The 23,680-nt window shown below is 44.6% G+C and overlaps 2 protein-coding genes across 2 annotated transcripts; both read right to left on the bottom strand.

Annotated features, from left to right (window-relative positions):
• Positions 1-7,948: 7,948 nt before the first annotated feature.
• Positions 7,949-10,846, bottom strand: LOC8023912 (sulfotransferase ssu-1). The gene is made up of 2 exons (XM_029970504.4): positions 10,692-10,846; positions 7,949-9,157 (listed from the first exon to the last, which is right to left on the bottom strand). The coding sequence occupies exon 2, from the start codon at positions 9,133-9,135 to the stop codon at positions 8,194-8,196; it is 942 nt and encodes a 313-aa protein (XP_029826364.3). The 5' UTR covers positions 9,136-9,157; positions 10,692-10,846; the 3' UTR covers positions 7,949-8,193.
• Positions 10,847-22,284: 11,438 nt separating this feature from the next.
• LOC8037957 (sulfotransferase 1C2-like) lies at positions 22,285-23,226 on the bottom strand. Its single transcript, XM_040218878.1, has one exon. The coding sequence runs from the start codon at positions 23,224-23,226 to the stop codon at positions 22,285-22,287; it is 942 nt and encodes a 313-aa protein (XP_040074812.1).
• Positions 23,227-23,680: the final 454 nt, after the last annotated feature.

The raw sequence follows: 23,680 nt of genomic DNA, 5'->3' as shown, positions 1-23,680 counted from the left end.
TAATGCATCAAATGAACTTAAGAAACAGTAAATATTTTCGGGTTATGGTTTCCTATCAACGCTTACTTTTATCAACGTGGTCCTACACACATTTTTAACATTATGTTCTTTTTCCACCTTTGTGAGTTGCAGGCTTTTTTCCTTGGGTGGTTGTCGTCACTAAAAAAATCTCCACAACAACCTTTTCGCGTTGAGACAACTATGTGAAATAATTGCAATAGTTTATAGTTACCACATTTACTACACACAAATATTACTGAGCATTTTTCTCAATATTTGGTCACCAAAAGAAGAGGCACAACGGCGCACGCGCGTCGGTCTTCCTACAAGAACGACGGTGGCTTCCCGCAATGCTTAGATAGGAAATGGCGTACCACTCCGATTTACATGATTACCAGCGACCTTCGCGCTTCTTCGTGCCCCGTTGTTCGGTAGCACCATGAGTTGCAGAGTGAATTTTACGACGGTATGAAATGCGGGACATTTTGAAAATTCTGGGATTTCTCGCGGGACGCGGGACACGAGCCCTTAATGCGGGACAGTCCCGCGAGTCGCGGGACGGGTGGTCATCCTACGTATGTGCCCTACCTCCTGTCTCCGTAACAAATGTTGCATTGAATTAAAAAAAAAAAAAAAGACTTGTCCAACACCAATGGCATGTTAAGACATCAAAACTACCAAAACAACAACCACTGCCCTGCTTAAGGTGGCTGCGCTGGCTGACCGTTTTGAAGAGGGAGAACGATGCAGACAACGCAACAACTCTGCATATGCGAAAACCCGCGAGTCTGAAAAGAAAAGAGGGTCCAGTCCTGACGGGAAAAAGCATGATAAGGTAGGGCCGGGCTCAATGTCAAACCAATCCAGGGTGAAATGTTTCAATTGCAAGGGTATGGGACATTTTTCCCGTGACTGTCCTAGTAAACAAGCGCGGGACCGAGACTTGAAGAATGACTCCGTGGAGGTTACATCTCAACAAATTTAACACCATCCCAGCAGAGTAGCAAGTCCTCAAGAGAGTCGATCGAGCGACTTTGAGCATAATACTCAAAGCAGCTCTCAACCCGTGTCGCAAACTGAGTCCAGGATTCTTTCTCCATTCTAGTGGCTTTGAGAAAAAGCCTCCTGTACTCAGCCGTCGACAGTTTGAGTTCCAAGAGAACTCGCTCCTTAACCGCACCGTAATCACTCGCTTCGCCGACAGGCAGCCTATTCACCAGCGCCCGCATGCGCTCCGTAAAATAAGGTCGCACGAGCGAACCCCTCAGGCGCTCAGGCACCTCATATGTCGCAAAGACATTTTCGACACCGGCGAACCAGCTTGGTACGAGCAGTTCGGACGACGGCATTTGTGTCAACACATCCTTCATGAGCCTGGAAAAGCTAAGCACCTCTTCCTTCAGGTCGAGTTCTGCGCCGCCTCCACTGGTTCTGGGTCTGTTTTCCGCACGAACTCGCTCTACTTCAAGCTCTAGACGCACTAGCCGTTCTTTTTCTCTAACAAGCTCAATCTCTTTTTCAATAAATGAGCTACTCGATCGGCCATCCCGGACCCCTTCCTCGTGCGTCCCCACGGTCGCCGCTGGTCTACTGTGAGGTGACGGTTCACCTCGCTCGTCGACATCGTTATCATTAGCTCCATCCCGATCCAACGAAGTAACCGGCCTAAGCCGTTCCCCACTGCGTAGCTCCATGGAGGGCACCAGTCAAAATAATCACCTTACCCTTGAAGGTTGACAAGTCCCAATGGCAAGCGCCCGCAGTCTGTCGATCGGAACAGACCGGCCCGATAACTGTGTCCGAGTCGTGTAGACGCTTCGCAGGGCTGTGGGTCTGCAGCACTTCTCGAAGCCGCGTCGACGCGAAGTCTCGGCGATCCAAGTCTTCTTCGTTAAACACGGCTGCCGAGGCCCAGGAACTTGCCGCCTCTCTTCTTGTTGAATGGAGTCGCTGTCCGCTGAATCCGCTGAGTCGTTCCAGCCGGCGGGGCCCGCTGACACAATCCTGTCGACTGCGCCAGTGAAGGTTCGTTCTTTTCTTACGATTGCGCCAGGGACCCGATGGCTGGGAACGTCGATGGTCTGCGGATGTTGATCGTCATAAAAATGACTGACAGGACCCCATCAGTGAGAGAGAAATAAAAAGAAACGTGTATTTACAGTACAAATCGAAAGGTGGCCCGACCGGCGTTCCTCACGGCCCTCGCGCGTCCTCCTTCTTCCTTCTTCCTGTCTCGCTCGAGCCAGAGTCGCGTCGCTCACTTTAAAGTCGTCCTGAGCGAAAAGAAAGACGAAACCGAAACTACAGCCGCTGTACCGAAACCCTGCGCATGTCGCGCCTCTGGATTTGTGGCTGTTGTTTACGTTGACCTTCACAACCTCCTTATATACACTCCGTGCGACGCGACCGGCGCGCCGCCGCGCGGCCGTTACCGAAGGTAGGCAGTGAGAGCCCCACCGAAACGAACCCGCGCCGCGTACGTTGGTACGCGTTGAAGTCGGAGTGGTGCTGTTGCGCTGGGTTCACAGCATGAAGTGCTGCCTGTGCTGCGTTATTAAGTGCTTCAATAGTTATGCGTCGTATCTCGTGGGGACGAAGTTTCACAGTTTTTCACCTCGACGACGTTTTGTGGGACAGCGACCGCGATGGACCCATGCCGTACGACGCGAGAAATTTGGTCTCCCGATCATGTCTGCCACTATGTCGGCACTGCTGACATATTCTACACTGCCGCTTTGCGCTCTGCGTTTGTCTTCGCACCAGTAACGCCTACATATCTCAGCTCGAACTGAAATGCCATTCCACACTCGTGGGTATGAGGTGCGAATTTCGTTGAAGGAATGCCCTCGAAAGAAGTTTCGTCCCCATCGTACGTGTCGATGATATTTCCGAACCAGTATGGCACGCAGTCTGTACTTCATGAAGAAAGATTCAAACGGTACAAAAAGTGACAAATATGAATCTGAGGAAAACTACAATGAAACTTGGAATCTCTGGACAATCGATGTTTGACAATGAAAGTTTATGTGGTGTGCTTTCTTTTTTGATCAGCCTCCTTTTGGATGTGGAAACGCTGACACCCCGAGTCTTGAAGACAACAATTTTTTTTTTCGGCTTTAGAGCACCTATCGCAAAGTTGTTCAAACTGGAAGTACCGTCCCACTGGTCCCTTCCTACCTGTAAAGTGTGCACCTTCCGGCCATGATGAGTGGTATTCTCTTGGCAGCATTTGACGGTCAAAAACGGTTCCCATTTAGTTACGCCGGCCAAAAATATTTCCACCTGGTTGAACTATGCCATCTCTTTTAGGTATAATAAGTGTTTTGTCAAGTTACAGTTGTCCAAGTACCTGTGTGCCGAAAATCAGTACCTCGCACAACCAGATTACTACATAACAGCTCACCGCAAAAGCCTTTGACGGCCAAACCGTGTGTTGGCCGGCAACTTGGTTTTCTCGGTTTGGAAGCCACCTTCCGTAAAGTTGTTTCAAGTGAAGTACAGTGCACTAGTCCCTTCCTACCTGTAAAGTCTCCATCTCCCACGACAAGTGGTATTCTCTTGACAGCCTTTTCACAGTCAAAACCGTTTCCCATTCAGTTACGCCGCCCAAACCAAATTTCCACCTGGTTTCCCTATGCCACCTATTTTTGCTATTATAACTGTTGTGTCAAGTTACGGTCATGTCCAAGAACCTGCGTGTCTAAATCTGCACTTCGCACTGCCCGGTTATAACACAACATTTTGGGTCCATTATGGGATATTCCTGACAGCTTTATTACTTTATTCGTTCGAACCATAACTTTCACACTTGCTGTCAATAAAACTTGACCCATTTAGTGCACGAATTTAGTGAACATCTCACTCGCCTCCAAATATCATCGACTCACCAACTTTACAGCGACGAGCGAAACAAATTTCCCACTGAGAGCAAATACGGTGGCGGCCATCTTGCTTTTCGGAAAATTGCCCAAACCCCTTTTTCGACCGCAACTAGAGAAATTATCCCTATTGACGATTCAAACTTAATATATAAGAAGCGGAGAAATACTAAATGCCCTTCTTAAATCTGCCCCAGCACTCATGCAACGTCATCCTCAACTTATCGGCTTAAAAAGCAAAAGTTCCGCCCGTGCGCGCTTCCGCCGCCACAGCTTCGCACGCGAAAAGGCGCCGCAGGCTGCTGAGCGCGCCTCGCTGTCGAACGCCAGCTCCTCCGCTAGTGGCGCTACGCGCGTTTTTCAAAGCGCCCCCTATAGTTCCCGCACGGAGTGTATAGTCTCAATCTCAAGGTCATCCCCACCAACACTGAAGCACGAAGTCTATACAGTTCAAGCGCCACAGTCTTCATCACACAATGCAAGAACGTTGACAACCTTTAAAGGGGTACGGAAACCAAATTCTGGAGCTCATTTCTTTGTTTCAACACGACGCAGGTAGCAGCACAACCACAGAAACATAAATATTGCGCTAGAAAACGCAAGAAAACATATTTTAAAGTGAATTAAACGATAATCAAAAACCACCTGGTAGTTGGTTATGAAGCTTCAATGGAATGTCGTGACGACAACATGCCTCTGAAAGCAGCGCCGCAGCGGTATGTCCGCTCACTGGTATAGATTGCCTAGGCCTGAACGCAATACCGAGGCGTCTTGGTGGAAAGAGCCAAAACGAAGTGAGCCACCTTGGTTTCAGCTCTCGCGCGACGTGCAAACGCGTGCTTCGATTGTTCTCAGGTTTGGTGCGCGTGCTGGCCCCGCGATATCTACAGCCCTTGGGTACTTCGACAAAGCGAGATTGTAACGCGTTGACGCCTCCAAGTGGCAAAACTCGTCACTACGGTACGCTTGGTCGTCCGAGGCATGATGACGTCAAGACGTCTGCCGGATCTCCCGAGATGCATCGCGCTCCTCCATGGCTGATTTTGAAGCGCTCGCCAAAATCGCGGCATTTAGAGCATAAAATATAGCCATCTGCTCAAAATACGACCGTGCGATTATTCATTACAGGCTTAGCTGATCATATTGAACTCATTTCTTGATGTTTTCTCTATATTTCAAGTTTCGATTCCGTATCCCTTTAAAGGTTGACGCGATAAGGCAACATCCATCCACCTTCAAATTTGAACAAAAGGATCTCTTCCCCTACTATTCTAAAAAACAGTTCATTATTTTGAAACATCACACGCCCTCTCCACATAATAATAATTAAAAAAATACTGAAACGGTAGTTGGGCCAATACACGTAGAGAACCACACAAAGCAAAAATGTTTTACAGGTTTTTTGGAAAGTCACAAGCAGGTCGCACTTCAAACAACCTAAATCGCAAAAAAAAAAAAAAAAAAATATATATATATATAGATATAAATTAAAAAAAATGCATTTTTAGCAAGCTTTTTTAAAGGGGCGGTGCAACGATATTCAATTGTAATGTTTTTCACTTTATGTGAGCTTACTGGCACTAGTGGGACTCAAGGATACTCGCACGCAACGCCACTGGCCAAGAAACTTTTGTTTTTCTGTAATTTCGAGGACAAAACCGAGTGTTTTCATTCTATCTCTCCTTCGCAAAACCTGATGACGTAGCTGGGCGGTAGCAGTACCGCCCAGTGACGATATCTGAATGCGGCTCACAGATTGGACCCGAGCATGGCGTGGACACTCGATTTGGTCTCGTGATAATCGATAGCTCGAGAAGCATTCGGGTAGTGTCCTGTGCCCAATTGCTGCAATGACGACAACAGCCGAACCATAACAATGTCTGGAACTCAGCACGTGTCCTGTGCCTTGCCAACCCCAGCTCGTGGCTATGATCAACATTGGCGGCATATAATCGGCTCCAGATCACGTGGCCGCTCGTTCTGGCTACGAGTTGAGGGGGTGAACTCTGCTCGTTTTTCTTAATTTTTTTATGCGACTTCGATTGCGTGTGGTGAAAAACGAACGGGTATTTCACAGGTCATTAACATCAGGGATCCGTTCTAAGCGGTATTTGCGCAAAATACAAAAATCGTTGCATCGTCCCTTTAATTGCTTTCAGACTGTAGTGAAGCCTGATTTAGGCAGTTGCCTAGAAACTTTATCCGCACGGTCTCCCTTACTACTCTCTTTACATCGTTCCTCTCTTTGTGTAGTATTTCCGTCTCCGACCAGAGCGCCGTGCAGTTACGTTCATGAATATGTTTTGCTATTTCCGAGTTTTGTGCATTGTTCATTACATTTCTGTTATGTTCGTTTAATCTGCCATTTATGCAGCGTGACGTCTGTCCTACATACTTAAATCCACACTCCAGTGGTATCTCATACTCAACACCAGTCTCGCAACATATTGATTTTTCCCGATGGGCCTTTTTGCACTCACTCAGACCTGTTTGTAATGGCGTCAGTTTACTTAATCTAAAATCTGAACTAAAGACCGTGTCCACTCCAAACTGCCTCGCACATGCCTTCAGGTTGTGAGAGACGTCATGAAAATATGGGATTACAACAAAGCGGTTCCCTGATTTCTGTTCGGTTTCTCTCCTGCCTTTAATAACCAAATCTGATTGCCGTTTTATAAAACTTTCATCATAACCTACACTAATCAACCTTTTCCACTGCCTTTGTACTGATTCAGTGATGAAATGAACACGTGACCTTTCTAACGCGTTCGTGACCAATGATTTTACAATCCCCGCCTTTACGGTCTTCGATTAACAACTCATTCTTGGCAAAACCGGTTTCGAATTTTCTTTACCATATTCCCAACATAACCCTCGATTCACGTGAATACGTAAATCGAGAAAACTGCAGAACATCATCCTCCGGTTTTTCCACTGTAAACTTAAATTCTGGAGCCGTTTACCTTATCACACCTTCTATGGTTCCGTAAACGTGCATATTAAATGTCATTTACATATCTTTTCACTACTGCCGCCCCCGGGGATAACCCCTGCAGGCCAAGACACGTAACGTTTGATAACCCCTGCAGGCCAAGACACGTAACCTGTCGTTTGGCGCAATCATAACTTTTTTCCCCTGAAATCTTTTTTCTTGTAAACATATTTCTGATTTAAACTATAATTAAAAAAAAAAAAAAAAAAAAAAAAAAAACGGACACAAGAGAGACAACGAACACGGGCGCTTTTGACCATGGTTCAAAACAAAAGCGCCCGTGTTTGTATTCTCTCTTGTGTTCGTCTTTTTAGCGCTCTTAACCATAATTCGAAACGTTAATCACCAACTAGCCTAACAACAAGTACTTTTATATTTTTAATTACGTTTCCTTCGCGAAAGGGGGAGTATACCATAAAAAAAGAAAGAAAAAAAAACTTCATCCGACTGATGATTATGATCTTACCTGAACACGTCGACGTTCCATTTGCACGTCATCCATATTGACAGCCATAAAGAGTTTCAATCATAAAAGTTCAGCTATTGCAGCCGCACCGCCTAGAAGCCTCTGGAAGGGATAGACGCGTTCAGGCAGCTGTGCATGGGCGCCGCTATAACCAACCTTCAGTTCTTGCTTCTCCTTATTCCCGTTCGCCTCACTTCATCATTACCACAGCAGGACAGATTTTTTGCCACTTAACGTGCTACTGTGTCCTTCTCCTCGTATAGGCTTTTGTGGAGGCTCGTCAACGCCCGCTTCTGTGAGTCGGTACCTCGGTAAGACAAGAGAACGTAGGCGATGGCGGCTCAATCTGGGGCGTGTTTAAAGCGTATACAAGAGGTTTTGCTAATAGAGTTAGTTTTCCCAGGCTTTGAAGAAATGTTTCTACACAAAACTCCAGTTGAATTTTGAGGTTTCCAGTCGGTACTTGCAAAAGAGGTTGTACATTATCAGGGGGCTTGAGCTAGTCATCAAAAAAATTTAAGAACAACGACCAAACCAATTGATTAAGCAAAAAAAGAAAAGATGATACGGAAGACATTAAAGCACGATTTAGAAAAGGCGACTCACTAAACATTATGATTTCATGTTTGGGTTTCCTTCCTTTATTGAACGAGACACTCGAAAGTGGTAAACGGCTTTAAGCAATGAGCTGGCTCCAGTTTTTAGAAGTAATATTTAACAGCTTTTTCCCGTGATCCATCGATTTTCACCAGCAACATCGAAGTGAGTTACGCTGTGACCCGACATCAATCGATACAAATTGTTAGAACAAAAGAGAAAAAAAAAAAGCAAGTGACATAATCTCTTATTGGCCATAGTCACGGGAGATCCACGTCATTCCACAGAGTCATCACGTCGCTTCCTTTTGTTTTAAGAGCGATTCTCTCTTTCATCTGCTCGATCTGTTTCGGTGAAAAATGGTTCCTCCAATCTCCGACGATGCCCTTCCGTACAAAGTCACCAGTCACTGGTTTCTTCCAAAGGTCTCCGAGGGACTCTTTCATCAGTTGAAGAGATTCTGGTACGTCTTGGGGTTCCACACCATCCACACTCTCTGTCCAGTTCTTTATGTCCTTGTTGAGACTTTTCATTGATTCCAGGCTTGTCGTCGAAACAATTCGTTCCAGGACTGCGGGTTGGTCCCGGAGCTTTTTTCCGTAGTCTTCTCCAACGAAGTCGGCCACCTTCAGAATCCACGACCTGGAGTCTTTCTTGAGGTCCTCGTAGGTGACGAACAAGACGTTGGGGTCTTCCCGATGTGCGTACCACGACAGTAGGTGATCGAAGTAGTCTCCGAAGTCTACCCTGCCTCGAACAAATAAGTCGAAAAACTCGTCGAAGGTGCCGTTCTCGAACTCGTACGCCGGGAAGTTCTTGGTGTGGTAGTAGAAGGAGACGCAACAGTCATAAGGATTCCTGGTGACGTAGATGTATTTTGCGCGTTCGGAGTAGGGCTGCTTGTCAAATGGTAGGTGTGTCTTGATAGCTCCCGGCCTGGGCATGTTCTTGGCTCCTTCGGCGCCCAAGAACTCGAGGAATGGCGCGGACTTAAAGAAGTTGATCATGTCTTGCGGACAGACGCCGTCGTTGAAGATGCTGTAGGCGATGTACTGCATCCATGTCGTGCCGCACTTGGGGTAGGACACGATGAACACGTCGTCCGGTTGCGGTTCGTAGGACAGGGCCGAACGGACTGCCTTCTCGTGAAATACGCGGCTGAGGTAGAGACCTTCGACGTCCCTGTACCCTCCGACGCTCATGCTGTAATTTGCGAGATCCAAACTGCAACACGAGAAATACGAAAAAAAAAATATCATGGCGTCATAAAGCTGTAGCTATGGCACTTAAATTCCAGACACAATAATATGCGATCAAGTCGTAATGCAACGTTCCCGGCCGACTTGTCGTAATTCAACAGGCACCAGGGCTGTTACATTAATTCTAATGAATGATTTGCGCAGGGCTAAAATTTTGCAGAAACACGGGTGATGAAAACAAAGCGATAAAAAAAATGCTTGCGTCAGATTTTGTTTGTTTGTATTTTAATAATACCTCCTATTGAGAACCGGCCACTAAAACGTCACCAGCTTTATTTTTTTCCCCCGAATTACGTGAGATAGTGATATACAGTACTCGACATATTTGGAAAGTAATAAGAAGTGTATTGCACGTCTTTAATCATCAATACATTATAGAATCCCCGAGAAGCTAATTTTATGGCCAGTGAAGTTGAGAAAATACTTTGAAACACTGAACTCATCGATATGCGGTGTAAAACGACCGAACTCAATCAGTCTCCAATGTCGCTCATAATTACAAAAACTACCCGGTCGTCGTGCGCATTCTACGTACCATGAGGTAAAAAAAAAAGTTGCAATTAAAACCTCCGAGCGACTGTCGACTTTATCAATTGAATTAAAAGTAACCTGGCTGCTGCCTAATAACTGTAATCAAATGATTACAAAATGACTTCAAAAAGTAATCGGTTACAAGAAATCTGATTATTTTTATTGAGTACTGTAAAGGTATGCTCCAGGGTGACCTTCAGAATTCTGTCTTCTTAGTTGATCCACATACCACTCTACTGCGCATGCGCATTTGTTTCGTGTTACAGAGCAGAATTTTCCCGAGAAAGGAAGGGGGGGAGAGATCGACTGGCGAAAGAAATTTTGTCGCATTTAATGATAGGTGCGCATAATTTTTTTTTAATTGGACAAACGATTTGACAATTTTAGAAGTATGTTTTGTATTAATTTCCCTTTTTGATGACACGAAAGAGCTAATGTTGTCGAACGCTGCCCTGCAGCTTGTTGCTTTCAAAGTGTGTTTTGGCTCTTACCCAACGAGTGTTGGAAACGGTCTGCTTCCGTTTCGCGACTGCAAGCTCGTGCCCGTGCGCCTACAGCATAATTGTTGCGGATTCGACAACGCGCCACACAACGAAGACAAAGTTAGAAGGTTGCACACAGGACAAGCGTACACCTTTCTACTACTATACTTCTACTATGTCTTCGTTATTGTGCGCTGTGTCGAATTTAGTAAGCATGAACCAACTAGCCCGTATCGCCACCCTAATTCAGTTCATATTTGTTGCTCTCGTAGTAGGTGTTGCTTCCAAGTTATAGTTTTCCTGGCCTTGGTATTTTAAGCGTGTCGCCTCGGCAGTTTGCGTTTACTCATCTTGTTGGTTACGTTTCTTATAGTTTGCGACGATTTAAAGCCTACACAAAACCTCATCGGCGACAAGTCATCTACCAACACCGAACGTCTGCTGTAAACTCAAAGTTTACTACGATCGAAAAACACCGTCACTCACCTCTGCGACAGACTGTCGAAGCCTCCCACGAGTTGTCGGCGCGCAGTCGATTCCTAGGCCTTCGCCAAGCTTCGCAATGCGCCTTATCCGAGACCGCGCGAGACTGGGGGAACGTTTTCGCAATCCTTGCCTCTCGGACACGAAAGCAACCGGCAATCACTTTCAATGGGTTCCTCCTCGCACATTCCTCGGCGTGCTTCTCCTTCTCCAACCCTCTGTACGTCATCCTTCCATTTACTCGCCCGAGCTGAGCCCGATGGTCCAACTCTTCCGTACAAGGAAGCTGACTGTAGTGGCTTAGTTTTTTTCCCGCAAGGACAAAATGCAAATGAACATCCCACACGATGCTGGAATACAACTTCCACGGGGAACGTTGAGCAAGAGGTTATTGACCCTGTTTGCTTCGCTCGTCCTTGACAGCTTCTCGGCCGGACGAGCAACGCCGCGCATTGCGCGTCTCTTGGTTGCGTCGTAAGTAGGTCACGCCGAAGCGGGCGGCCGGGGTGGCTGCCTGCGGAATATACCCTTTTCACAATGTCGAGTCATCTAGTGGCTGCTGCGCCAATTATCCGATATTGCCATTATTCGGGCACGCGTTCTGAGCTTGTGTTGGACACGAATCACACTCTTCGTGCCCAAGGAACGGCGACTACCAATATTGCTTGATGGGGTTCTGAAGAAAAGTCATATTTTTCGCGCTTCTAGAAACGACGGCACGTGCAAGCCTACCGTTATGCCCCGAGAGATAGCCCACTTCAAATTGAGAAGAAATCGAGGGAAAATAGGGAGTCGGCTAACTTTCGGTGCTCAACCAAGAAAAGGTAAAATAAAATGCCAATTATAAGTCATGTGTCCCTGTTAAGCTTGTAATTGCGACGAGGGGCAACGAAGCAAAGATGGCTAACTTTTATTGGGAAATATCTTGACGCAGTACGTGTAAAGTGAGTGAGGAATTGTCTAGGGTACTAGAATGGCTAACAAACAATCAACTCACCCTTAACATAAAGAAGACTGAGTAGACAATAACTCAATTTTGGACAAATAAATTATGCATATGGCGAACTAGCAATACGCCTATATAGCACAGAGTTGCAGCAGGTTTCTTTTACAGGTGTTCTTTTTTATTTAGATTTGCAATGGACAAGTCAAATGAATGATGTCTGCTCAAGGCTTGCGTATGAATGATACGCTTTATTAAAGGTGCGTGAATGTTTTGATTTATCCACTCTGCTTTAATATGACATGGAGTCCTGGGGAGGTACATGTACTATACTACATACCTAGATCCAATTAGTAGATTGCACAAACGGGCGCTAAGAACTATCACATTTGCAGGACTAACCGACTCAAGCGGACTTTATATCAACCAATGTAAGTGTGACCTGCAAGCCCAGTATTCAAACTGAAAAACACCCAAATTGTACAGGCAATTACACGAAAATAAATTAGTTCCCTCTATTAAGTTTGTCTAAATCTCCTACAAGGCATATTAGCCCCGAGAAGTTCGCGTGGCGCCCCCTTACGGCGAACCGGGGTGACGTCACGGCGAGGAGAGAATTTTTCCCCGACTCGCCCCGCTCGCCCTGTGGAGGCTGTGACGACGCTAGTTGTCGGCGCGCTCGTTTCTATTTAATTTTTTTTTCACATATTTTTCGTAGGAAGCGTAACTTTTGATATGTGCCTTTATTGAGGTATGGCCTGTAGCTAAAGGCAAATCTTCAACCAACATTTCAAGCATGGTTGACAGGGCAGGCAACGAATATATCATAGCTGGTATATGAAAATAAAGAAATATGGCCACAATTGCAGGAGTATCATTATAGATTTACATCTCGCACAATAAATACTGTTGATGGTCTGGATGAATTGGCAGATTATGTATACTATTTTTTGTATCTCTGTTTTTTTAAACAAGATCGCCGAAGCAGAAAAACTGCATGCTGCCCGAGCAACATGCTAAATACAGTCTGGGCCATGGGGAGAGAATCACAAGTAAGACAGCCCAAGTGCAGGGGCAAAGTAAAGAAACAAGGACCATTTATTATATACATTGCTCAAATTTTACCTTTGCTGGATTAGGATATTATTTCAGTGGACTAGCTACACGGGTGGTATCTGTGGACTTATTTATATCAACCCTCAAGTAATGTATAACAACCGTAAGCAAAGGTGTCTCGCTCGTTATTAGTCCCTTGAGCCCTAAAACTGAGATTTTACTTAAATCGAATTGTCCTGAAGCGAAAATACCAGAAGCATTTCTCACGCAGACTGTCGCCCTTCACATGTTCCACATTTTCTGCTACTAGTGCTGCGTCTACCACTGGACAGACGTTCGAATGCCTGCTTTTACTCCTGTTTTCCTCTGTTGTCAGGGAATCTAGCTGTAGGAATCTTGGAGGCTGAGGAAGCTTTTGGGGACCTGCAGCAGTGTCTCTTTCAATTGGGTATGACAATTCAGTCTAAACGGTGTATTTTTTGAATATCCAAGGCTGGAACAAAGGATGTCAGAAAAAAGTATAAACATTACAAATTACGGCACTATTGCTGTGCATATTTTGGCAGTTCAATACATATCATACAGGCAACTGGGGGCAATTCGGCCGTTATCGCTGCTACCATACAAACTAATTTCCAGTAATTGTGAATCCTCTAATAAATGCGCCTGCATACGTGTATAAACAATATAATTAATTCACGAAGAAGCAACATTTATGTAAAACAACCCTGTTCCACGAGCACTTCAAAGATCATCAGACGCAGGGCCTTTAAAACATCTGCGAACAAGCGCATGCAGAGTGACAGCGCAGAGTTGGGGTCGCGAGCTAATTGTCTGACCACCCAAAGGTCCATGATATAAATGCCACTTCAAATGACTTGAAAGCGGGATGTAATTTCGTCCTAAATCATGAACAGGCAAGAAACTGAATTACAGCGTCTGAAACACTTGCGCCACCGCTTCACCGACCCCTCGCAAGATTGCCTTGTGGACGGACGAGAAGGTACATCGGCGGAATTGCCTCCGCTGATAGCTTTCGGGATTTGTAACCCAATTTTAAAGGTAAAAGGGACACGTAGGCTTATAAAATGTACGGAAGCACGTCAATATCGGCCTAACTCAACGTCTTGTACACCGGGTAAACGAAGTCCAGCTCCTCGAAGAGCTTGCGGCACACAACGCCAAACCAGGAAACCGGTGCTGGGAAGCGAGCCGATGCGAGATCGCGGAGCGGAGTCCTCCCCCTGACGTCACGGTACACCTCACCCAATCAGGGCGCGGTGACCGCAGCGACGCTTGTGTTCGCTCTCGGGGCTAATAGGGCTGCAGTTAGACCCAATTTTAACTCACCATTATGTAAAAATAATTACGGTCAACGACTAATTGAATTTAGTGGTGCATTAATTTGGAATGCAGGCAATACCAACTGATCTGAGGGAGACCTCTTACTTTTTGACAACGTTAATGAAATATATTTTTAATACACAAGTGTGTTGAATACACACCTTTCCGTAATAAAATCCAGAATTTCTTGTTGCAATTTTTTCTACATATGTACCGCATTGCAAAACATTTTGTAATTGGCCCCACATTAGCCACTGCGGCTATTCGCAACTCCAACGCCCCGTAGATGGCGGGGCGATAGTCGCCAGATGGCGAAAGAGACGGGGATAGATCTTCCTGGAATTCCCGCGCGCCTGCTCGCTGACGCTGGTGAGCAGGGATGGGCAAAATACATGCACATATGTACCGAAATACAAATACAAAATACTTCGTCAAAAATGTATTTAATTACAAATCTAATTACATTTCCAAAAAAAGCTTTTAAGTACAAGATACAAATACATCCAAATGTATTTGGTCTCCTCCAAATACTTTTCCAAATACATTCCTCAAAATTTGCGTCAGCGACTTCAGGGCACCTGCAACGGGTTTTCGGGCGTCTGATTTTATTTTACATTGCACACTCGGGAGTTAATATGCGATGCTCTAGTAAGGTAACAGAAATATAATCACAAAAAAATGCAACGAGCTTGGACGTAATAGGTGAAAAAAGTACAGAGCTTCAAGTAGCTTTTTTGTCGATTACATTTTGGTATAGACCAACAAAGAACCGAGACGACCAAGACGCACAGCACTAGCTAGAGAATTTTTTATTGTTGCAACTCGCACCAGTTACAAAATCTGGACGACCCGCGGATTTAGAATGTTCCAGGCAAAAATACGGATAGAAATCAGGCTGGAAAGCATCACAAGTTGTCACAGACACTTATTTAGCCAGTCTGCCTGGGAAGGTCGATTTCGTGACTATTCTTGCCCTGGACTTGCACCGTAATCACAAAGTCACTAAACGCCTGTGCTTGATTGAGAAACACTGCATTCGGTGCAGAACGTAGTTTTCTTCCTGCTGTGGACAGTGACAATAAATTTGAGGGATGTATTTTCGCCCACAAAATTGTATTTAATTACAATTGTATTTGAAATACCCACGTTTTATTATATAAATGCACACGCCAATAGACCCTTTCCGAAATTCATTCTGGCCACCTTGATCACTATCATCATCATCTGAAAAATGGCATATGTGCCATACCAATGGCGTCTTTCTATTTACTGATGAAGAAACATGTTGAAGATACTCCTAAGCTGGGGATTCGAAGCCTATACATTCTAGACGTTAGCAGGTTGCGAAGCCGGAATTGAATGCAAGCGCTGCGTAAGCGTTCATTTCTCTAATTCGGGCCCAGTGAACCTGTTAGTGGGACATAATCGACTTCAAAACCCATTGACTTATAGAACTTTATCAAGGCGTCTGTCTGGGCTGGCGCTTCGTTCTGACTGGTTGCATCTTTATGGGAATCGACACTTGAAGAGACGATCCAGAAATACCTGTATAGTGAAGAGTTTATTCTCGTCTGCCGTTGACATGCATAAGTGGCAGTGCCCGATAAAATACTGCACGCTACGGGTTCATTGCCACCATTCGTATGGCAAAACTTAAACCGCCATTTCAGCCACCAGATGGCACTGAATTTCGGAAAGGGTCTACTGCATTACCCAATTTGTAATTAAATACAATATCAAAATACACAAAGCATTTTAAATACGTATTTCATATACTTGTATTTGAAATACTGCCTATCCCTGCTGGTGAGTGTGCGAAAATTAATTTATTTGGCCACAAATACGAAGCGGCCAGGGCAGAAGCGTATCACAGGCGATAGAGTTGTTGAAGTGCGTTAAGAAAATTAACCGGATAATGTCTTAAAACTCGCAGAGCGGAACAAAGGAATTCCATTTTAACGCACTCGCTCTTTTCGTTAAAACTTCGCGATGCAGAAACACGCCGATCAGAACCATGCGCTAACAGCCACACCAAGACCGACAATTCCTGCCACCATCTCCGAGGCCGTCCCCGCTCCTCAGGTTCTTAGTTTGTCCGTGAGCGGGCGAGCGATGGTCTGGAGTTGCGAATGGGTTAAATCAGTTTTTGTGCGTTTTATTGTATAAAAAATAATAAATTTGGATCTCATTCTTAATATGACTGTACTTCCCAGTCAGCAATGTTCGCTTATATCCCGCTTATAGCTAACTAGCCGTTTTTACGCCGAAACCGTCACTGATCCGAACGCAACGATTATCAAAATAAACTTATTTTTGGTGTTCAAAGAAATCAAATTAATAATAGGGGTGAGTTACCTTTCGGGGGTGGGGCATCTCTCGGGATATCAGGATATGATGCTCACCATTCCTATGGGCAAATGCACCTGTATTTATCAAGTAGGGTTCCGTCTACTCGGTGTTTATTTTTCTTTATAATCAAAAGTGATATTTCAGGGTCTATTTTTACTCACGAATTCTGTATTTTTCGGTGTCGGCTACCGACATGCCGCCTTTGTGGTAACTGTTCATATGATTTGGGAACGCATAACCCTCCCAATCAACAACATTGCGAGCTGGGCGGCACAAATGTTTACGATATTGTTGGTAGAGTCGATAGTATAGCTCCGACGAATCATTGCTCTATATCTGCAAATATTTTCTTCACTTATTTTTCTATAACTGTTGCAGCTGCAATTACAAGTTTCGGTCCTGCTTTGAAAAAAAAAATTCAGTTAGCTCTACAGTTTCTACCTTAAAAGGCAAAAATATGCTTGTTACTTTAATAACTTTTAAAATAGTCTTTTTCTCACTTTAGCACATTTTGATTTACTGCCAAATAGCAAACAAAATATTTCAAAACGTTCTTTTCGAACATCTCAAGTGTAGTCTTAGGCAAAAAAAGTCCGCGTTGAAGGCGTATTTTGAAGTGCCGTTACTTAGACGGAAATAAAATGGTGAAACATCCTTTACTAAATTAGCCGAAGCATTTGAATTTTTGTTTTGCATTTGAAGAAAATTGAAGATGGCAATTTTTACTAGTTACACACGAAGGTTTTTTTTTATTTCAGACATGTTAAGAACAGCGCATATTTCTTAGTAGAAATAAATAAGTTGCCTTTTGATAGAACTTAAAAGAAATGACATGTGACAAAAGTTCAAATTAAAACGGCAATTTAGGCCAGTTGGTTTATGGTCACCTAGAAAAGAGCCAAAAACATACAAAAACAAGAAAGTTGACGATTTAGCGTGCCCTGCATCACTCACTTTCATGTTATTGTGCAATTTTGGTACTTGTTTAGAAAAAAATTTTAATATTGCCACTTAAAAGCGCTACAATTTAACGACTATCAAATGTAGCGTCAACGTGTTGAAGAATAGCAAAGTTTGTTCACTTTTATGCGCGAAATGTAGATTTTACAGAACTATAAAATGTATATCAACAGTTTGGTTACTGCATTTATTGAACATTTTAGTCTTGTGCTTTCTGTGTTATACTCCGTTTACCATTAAGCCACTGCGGAAGCCTGCGAGCCCCGCCTTCAGCGCGAGCTCGCAGGCTTCCGCAGTGCTTTGGTTGCGCATGTTTACGCGTTTACACTTGTGTTAGCAAGAACAGAAAGCTCGCGCTCAAGGTTGCGGGCTTCTGCTAGCTCCGATTCCCTCAAACCCTGTCTCCGGATGAATATGACACTGCAATACTTCGCTCTCGGCAAAAGGGTTTATTCACTCACTCATTGCCTTGGGGGGTTTCGGGATCGGGGGACAGTCATCAGCGAGGCCGGGGGAGAGTCCGCTGCCAAAGCAGCTTCTCCGAGTCCCAGCGGTGGTCGTCCACACCGCGTCATGGGGACGTCGTCGTCCAGGGTCGCTGTCCGGTCCGTTTGTCGAGTCCGCCACTCGACGTAGAGCCCGCACTCCCCCGCGCCAGCGTCCAGCGCCGTCCGAGCTCGCCTCCGTGACCGGTCCCTTGTCTAGTCGGCAGCCCAAGCTTTCTTCCTTTGTCTTCGTTCCCCCTTTTAAGACCTTCCCAAGTCCTTGTCCCGCCGACCGTCCAATCGGGAACCTGCCGCGAGCCGATCCTCCGACGTCAGCGCTGGGTGAGGGGGGCGCTTGCCCCGTTCCTCCCGGAGAGCTCGGACGTTCCGCGACCGGACGGCGACTGGAAACGGGAAGGTCAGAGGGAACGAAGGAGCGCCCGACAATACGGCGGCGGGGACCGGCAAGGTCACGGACAGCGGAGGAGCCAGGGAGAGGGTCCCCACAAGGTGGAGCTTCTAGTCTCAGCTTAAGGGTCAATGGAGCATAGTAGCTGTCAAGCCTGACAAAAATAACAAAAACCCAAAACGGAGGTTGCTATTTAGACGCAATCATATTTTTTTTTTCTATAAAATGTTTTCTTTCTTGCTAAAACTAGTTCGACTACGTTTCCTCTACACAACGGAGAGTAACATATAAAAATGCGAACGAAAAAAAAACATGTCAACCGAACGTACTCATGCGCATAATCTTACCTATGACACCCACATTTTCTTTGCACTCCTTCAGTAGTGATAACCAGAAAACGTTTCAATCATAATGTTCTTTAAAACGAACCGCATAGAAGCTTCTGGACGCTAGACGAGGTATTGCTAATATAGTTAAATTTCTCATGCTCTAAAGAAGAGTTTCTTAGCAAAACGTCGCCCCCATTTTGAGGTTTCAGCTTAAAATGTATCTGTGAAAAATGTCGAACATTATCAAAATCCTAATGATTTCTTTTTTTTTTTTAAATGTAGACTCAGTTGAGTGAGAAAACAAAAGCAAGAAGATTCTGAAGAAACTAAAATCACGACGTAGAGGTTCGGAACAGGGGGACGCACTAAAGTCTCAGGATTTCATGTTTTTGTACTGTTGCCACACTTGAGAATGGAAGGTTAGACATGGTCCATTGCTTTAAGTAATAAGCTGGTTTCAGTTTTTTAAAGTAGTTTCAATTAGTCTCCGAGATACGTAAGTTTACACCAAACTTGAAAAGTAATCCGTTACAAGCAACGGATTACTTGTAATCCGTTACTTTTTCAAGTAATTTTCTAATTGCCACGTCACTTTTTTGCAGATTTGTAAAGTAATTTCGTTACAAATATTGGTAATGGATTACTTTCATTACGCGTTACTTTTTTTAATGTGAACATAATACAGAAACTGGAGCAATGTGAGCAGGCATACCAGCAGAATAAAGATAGCAAGTTCAACGAAACAAAAAAAAATCGATAAGAGGAGAATAACCGAAAAGAGGACACAATTTTCTTGTATGACCAGTCACTAGAGCCACTAGACAAACGTGCAAGGCATATAAAAATATCCGAAAAATAAAGGTCAAGAAGACAACGCCGAGCAGGCGTTGTCCTCTTTCTCTACTAGCGGAGGTAGACGCTGATACTGAGCTTGCGCACCTCTAGCTTTGTCTGCAGAATTCCAGGGATCATTTCCGGTCGCTGCAAGCCAGACTTGTACGTCATCCGTTACAAGTAACAAAATTGCTTGTAATCCCTTACATTTATCGGTAATTTAGTAACGGAATAATTACATATTTTCTAAAGTAATTTTAAAGTAATTCCCTTACTTTTTTACGGGAACAAATTTTTTGAAATCCGCTACAATTTTTTGAGGACCACCCCTCCCCCCCCCCCCCCCCCCCCTTGCACCCCACCCCCTTTCTAAAGAAAAGGTTGTTTTTATTTGGGCAAAGTCGAGCGCAGTGACACTGTCACGCGAATTGACCAGCGCGAAGGGAGGCTTATTGGCGCTCTTCAGTTCTGCAAAGCTTTTTTTTTTTTTTTGCAACACAAAGCCCCTGAATCTATTTTTTTTGGACCCTAACAACAATGTCAGGAGATCCAAATAAGCATTTCTACGGGGGAGGGGGCAAGCTATATCTGCCTTTTTTAGTCCCTTTGTTTTGTTTCTTCTTTGCGATCGAAGATGGAGAGAGGAGAACACCAAGCGATTGTGTGCTTCTTCGAGAAGCTCGGAGTGGTAATGCACAGACAAGGTTTAACAATGTCCTTCTCGGTTATAGTGACCACGACAATATTCATAATGTCGAAATACGAGAGGACGTTTCGTCTACCCTAAAATCCACTAAAAGAGATGTGATAATATGTGAAGGTGTTATTGCCACAAGCATCATCGTTCGTTGCTGCACACATCATCTTCTCTTAGAAAACAGGATTTATTTTTTTCTGCTTCTTTCTCCTTATTTGACCCTGTTTTAAAAGCTACTTACTTTTTGTGGTCCAACTTCTAGGGTTTGGCCCACTTCATTTGTGAATTCATGCCAGGCTATCTGCATTTTAGTCACCCTTTCTGTGAGTCAGCTTTTTGCGAGCACTTCGAATATGGTAATAGTCTTCCTTTTTTCTTCTTCCTGTTTTTACCCCAGCAGGATACATCTTATTTCAAGCAGATATATTTTTGCAAATAAAACATAATGGTGGCGGACATAGACTTGATACTTTGGGCTTGAGGAGAGAGTGAAACTCATCAGCGGGGCTATAGCGCGGCTTACTTAGTACTCTGCCCTTCGCTGTCTCTGGCATCAGCGGGTGTCTATCTGGAGAACACCGGAGTAAACTGCAGTTGGTCCGTGCTCTGTGCGTGTTTGAACGGCACTAAGACAGGTACACATGACAAACGTGCGTTTACATTTCCTTGTTTTAACCGATGTTCTCATTAATTGTTGTTATGAGTGTCCTAGTGTTTTTTTTTCTCGATTACTTATATTTATATCTTGGAAACTTTTCTCTTATTCACCAACGTCTCAACCGAGGCTAGAACTGTTCAGAACCAAAGGAAGGAGAATAGCGAGCGAAACCTTACTTAATATTTAATTAGCACCTTACTGCTACAACTATATTTCGCTAGTGTCTGACAATATATGCCCGTATAGTAAAATGTAAGTACATAAATCAATTCTTATTCCAGTTTTGGCTAGATGCATACGACTTCTACAGCTTCCCGATTTCGGCAACGGAGAGTTTTAGTAGATCGGTCCGATGACTTTGATACGATACCCGATACTCCGCCGCCACGTTTGCGCATGCATCATGTCGCTATCGGGGGTATCGAAGGTGTCGGAGCGATCTACTAAAACTCGAATATCAGGCAACGGCTGCAACGACGAAGCTTTGCTCTATCTTCGAGGAAAATAGTACTTCCACTGCTTCGCTGAAAAAGCTCAATGCAGAGCATAAAACATTCAGGCAAAATATGGAACTCGCATCCAGTGCCTCAGTGCAAATGGTGTTGAGTGTAGCAATTGACATACTAAAAAGTTCAGGCAGATTGTTTTTTCGCACCAATAACGACACCCGATAACGATACGATGCATGCCCCAGGCCACCGGAGGGTAGAGGAGGTATCGTTATCGGGGCGAAAAAGGTCTGCTAAAACTCCTTATTGAGTAAGAAATAACGCAAAATGTCTGACGAGACTTTCAAGAGCCAGCATTTGCTCAGAATATTCAAGGTCAATAAATGGAACAGGTGGCAACAATAAGAACTTGAACAGCCCTATTCCCTTTGTTTCTTACTTGAGGGCAATAATGTTGAAAGTAACGCCACGAAAGTAACGGATTACTTCTTGGGGCAGCCGTCACTTACTTTAATAGGAGGGTAATTGTAATTGTAATAAATTACAATTTAGTTTTGAGTAGTGTTAAATGTAATTCCTCAGTATTTTTAACTAACGTGTACAAGTCTGCTGTAAGCTATCGGAATGGCGGGTATGTGTGCAGCTTTCGCTGCCTTGTCAGAATACAGGGGAGTGGAGTGCACCTACATTCTTTTTTTTAAATACAATATTTTATTTTTGCAACGACTACCATAATGCGGGCGTATGAGAAAGAGAAAATAGTGTTGCAGAACATTTTTGAAACACCAAAATTGTTTTTTTTGTTATCTTGATAAGAGTACGGAAAAGTAACGTGAAAGTAATTTTGTAACGTAACGAATGAAGTAATCCGTTGCTTTTCAGCTAAAGTAATTTGTAACGGTAATGAGGCTCGGTAATTTGTAATTGTAATCCATTACATTTTTCAAGTAACGGGCACAAGTCTGGTTTCCACCAACATCATCACTGAGGCTTACTACTTTCAAGCCCAATCTAAACAGGCAAATAAAACCTCGTCAGAAAAATAAACAAAAATAGCAAGTGACAAACTCTCATTCATTGCGGTCACGGGAGATCCACGTCATTCCACAGAGTCATCACATCGCTCCCTTTCGTCTTTAGAGTGATTCTCTCTTTCATCTGCTCGACCTGTTTCGGTGAAAAATGGTTCCTCCAATCTCCGACGATGCCCTTCCGTACAAAGTCACCAGCCACTGGTTTCTTCGAAAGGTCTCCGAAAGACTCTTTCGTCAGTCGAAAAGGTTCTGGTACATCTTGGGGTTCCACGTCATCCACACTCGTTGCCGAGTTCTTCATGCCCTTTTTGGTACTTTTCATCGACTCCAGGCTTGTGGTTGAAACAATTCGCTCCAAGATTGCGGGTTGGTTCTTGAGTACTTTGCCGTAGTCTACTCCGATGAGGTCGACCACCTTCAGAATCCACGACTTGGAGTCTTTCTTGAGATCCTCGTAAGTGACGAACATGACGTTAGGGTCTTCCCGATGCGCGTACCAGGACAGAAGGTGATCGAAGTAGTCTCCGTAATCTACCCTGCCTCGAACAAATAAGTCGAAAAACTCGTCGAAGGTCCCGTCGTCAAACTCGTACGCCGGGAAGTTCTCGGTGTGGTAGTAGAAGGAGACGCAACTGTCATAAGGATTCCTGGTGACGTAGATGTACTTTGCGCGTTCGGAGTAGGGATGCTTGTCAAATGGCAGGTGCGTCTTGATGGCTCCCGGCCTGGTCATGTCCTTGGCTTCTTCGGCGCCCAAGAGCTCGAGGAATGGCGTGGACCTAAAGAAGTTGATCGTGTCTTGCGGACAGAAGCCGTTGTTAATGATGCCGTAGGCGATGAACTGCATCCATGTCGTGCCGCAATTGGGGTAGGACACGATGAACACGTCGTCCGGTTGCGGTTCGTAGGACAGAGCCGAACGGACTGCCTTCTCGTGAAATACGCGGCTGAGGTAGAGACCTTCGACATCCCTGTACGTTCCGACGCTCATGTTGTAATTTGCGGGATCCGATCTGCAACACAAAAAAGATAAAAAAAAACGAAAAAATTACAGTAAAGCAAATTGATGATCGAGGCGAATTTCTAGAAGCCACAGAGGTGATTATCTACGGATGCGACAGCTTTTATCGTTGCACACAGCGAAATTTAGCTGGGAAGCTGAATTGGCGCATAGGTCGTGACATGAATGTTTTGCTAATTTTAGCGGGGAGACACCCTGTTAAATTTAGCGTTCTCTTCTAGGACGACGCTAAGTCCTTGTAGTCTCTGAGATCACCCTGAGATCGTCCTCGACGTCGTCCTGGACGTCGTTCTTAACGTCGTCTTCTAGGAAATCACCAAAGATGACATCCAGAACGACCTCTAAGACGCTCTTGGGCGACCTGAATGACGACTTTCAGGACGACCTCTAGGAAGGCCTCAAGGACGACGTCGAAGACTACGTC

The sequence above is a fragment of the Ixodes scapularis genome, unplaced genomic scaffold, assembly GCF_016920785.2.
Source record: "Ixodes scapularis isolate PalLabHiFi unplaced genomic scaffold, ASM1692078v2 PGA_scaffold0__279_contigs__length_252992795, whole genome shotgun sequence".
NCBI classification, from domain to species: Eukaryota; Metazoa; Arthropoda; class Arachnida; order Ixodida; family Ixodidae; genus Ixodes; species Ixodes scapularis.
The sequence above is the reverse complement of the archived record's forward strand: the minus strand, read 5'-3'. Positions and strand labels throughout refer to the sequence as shown.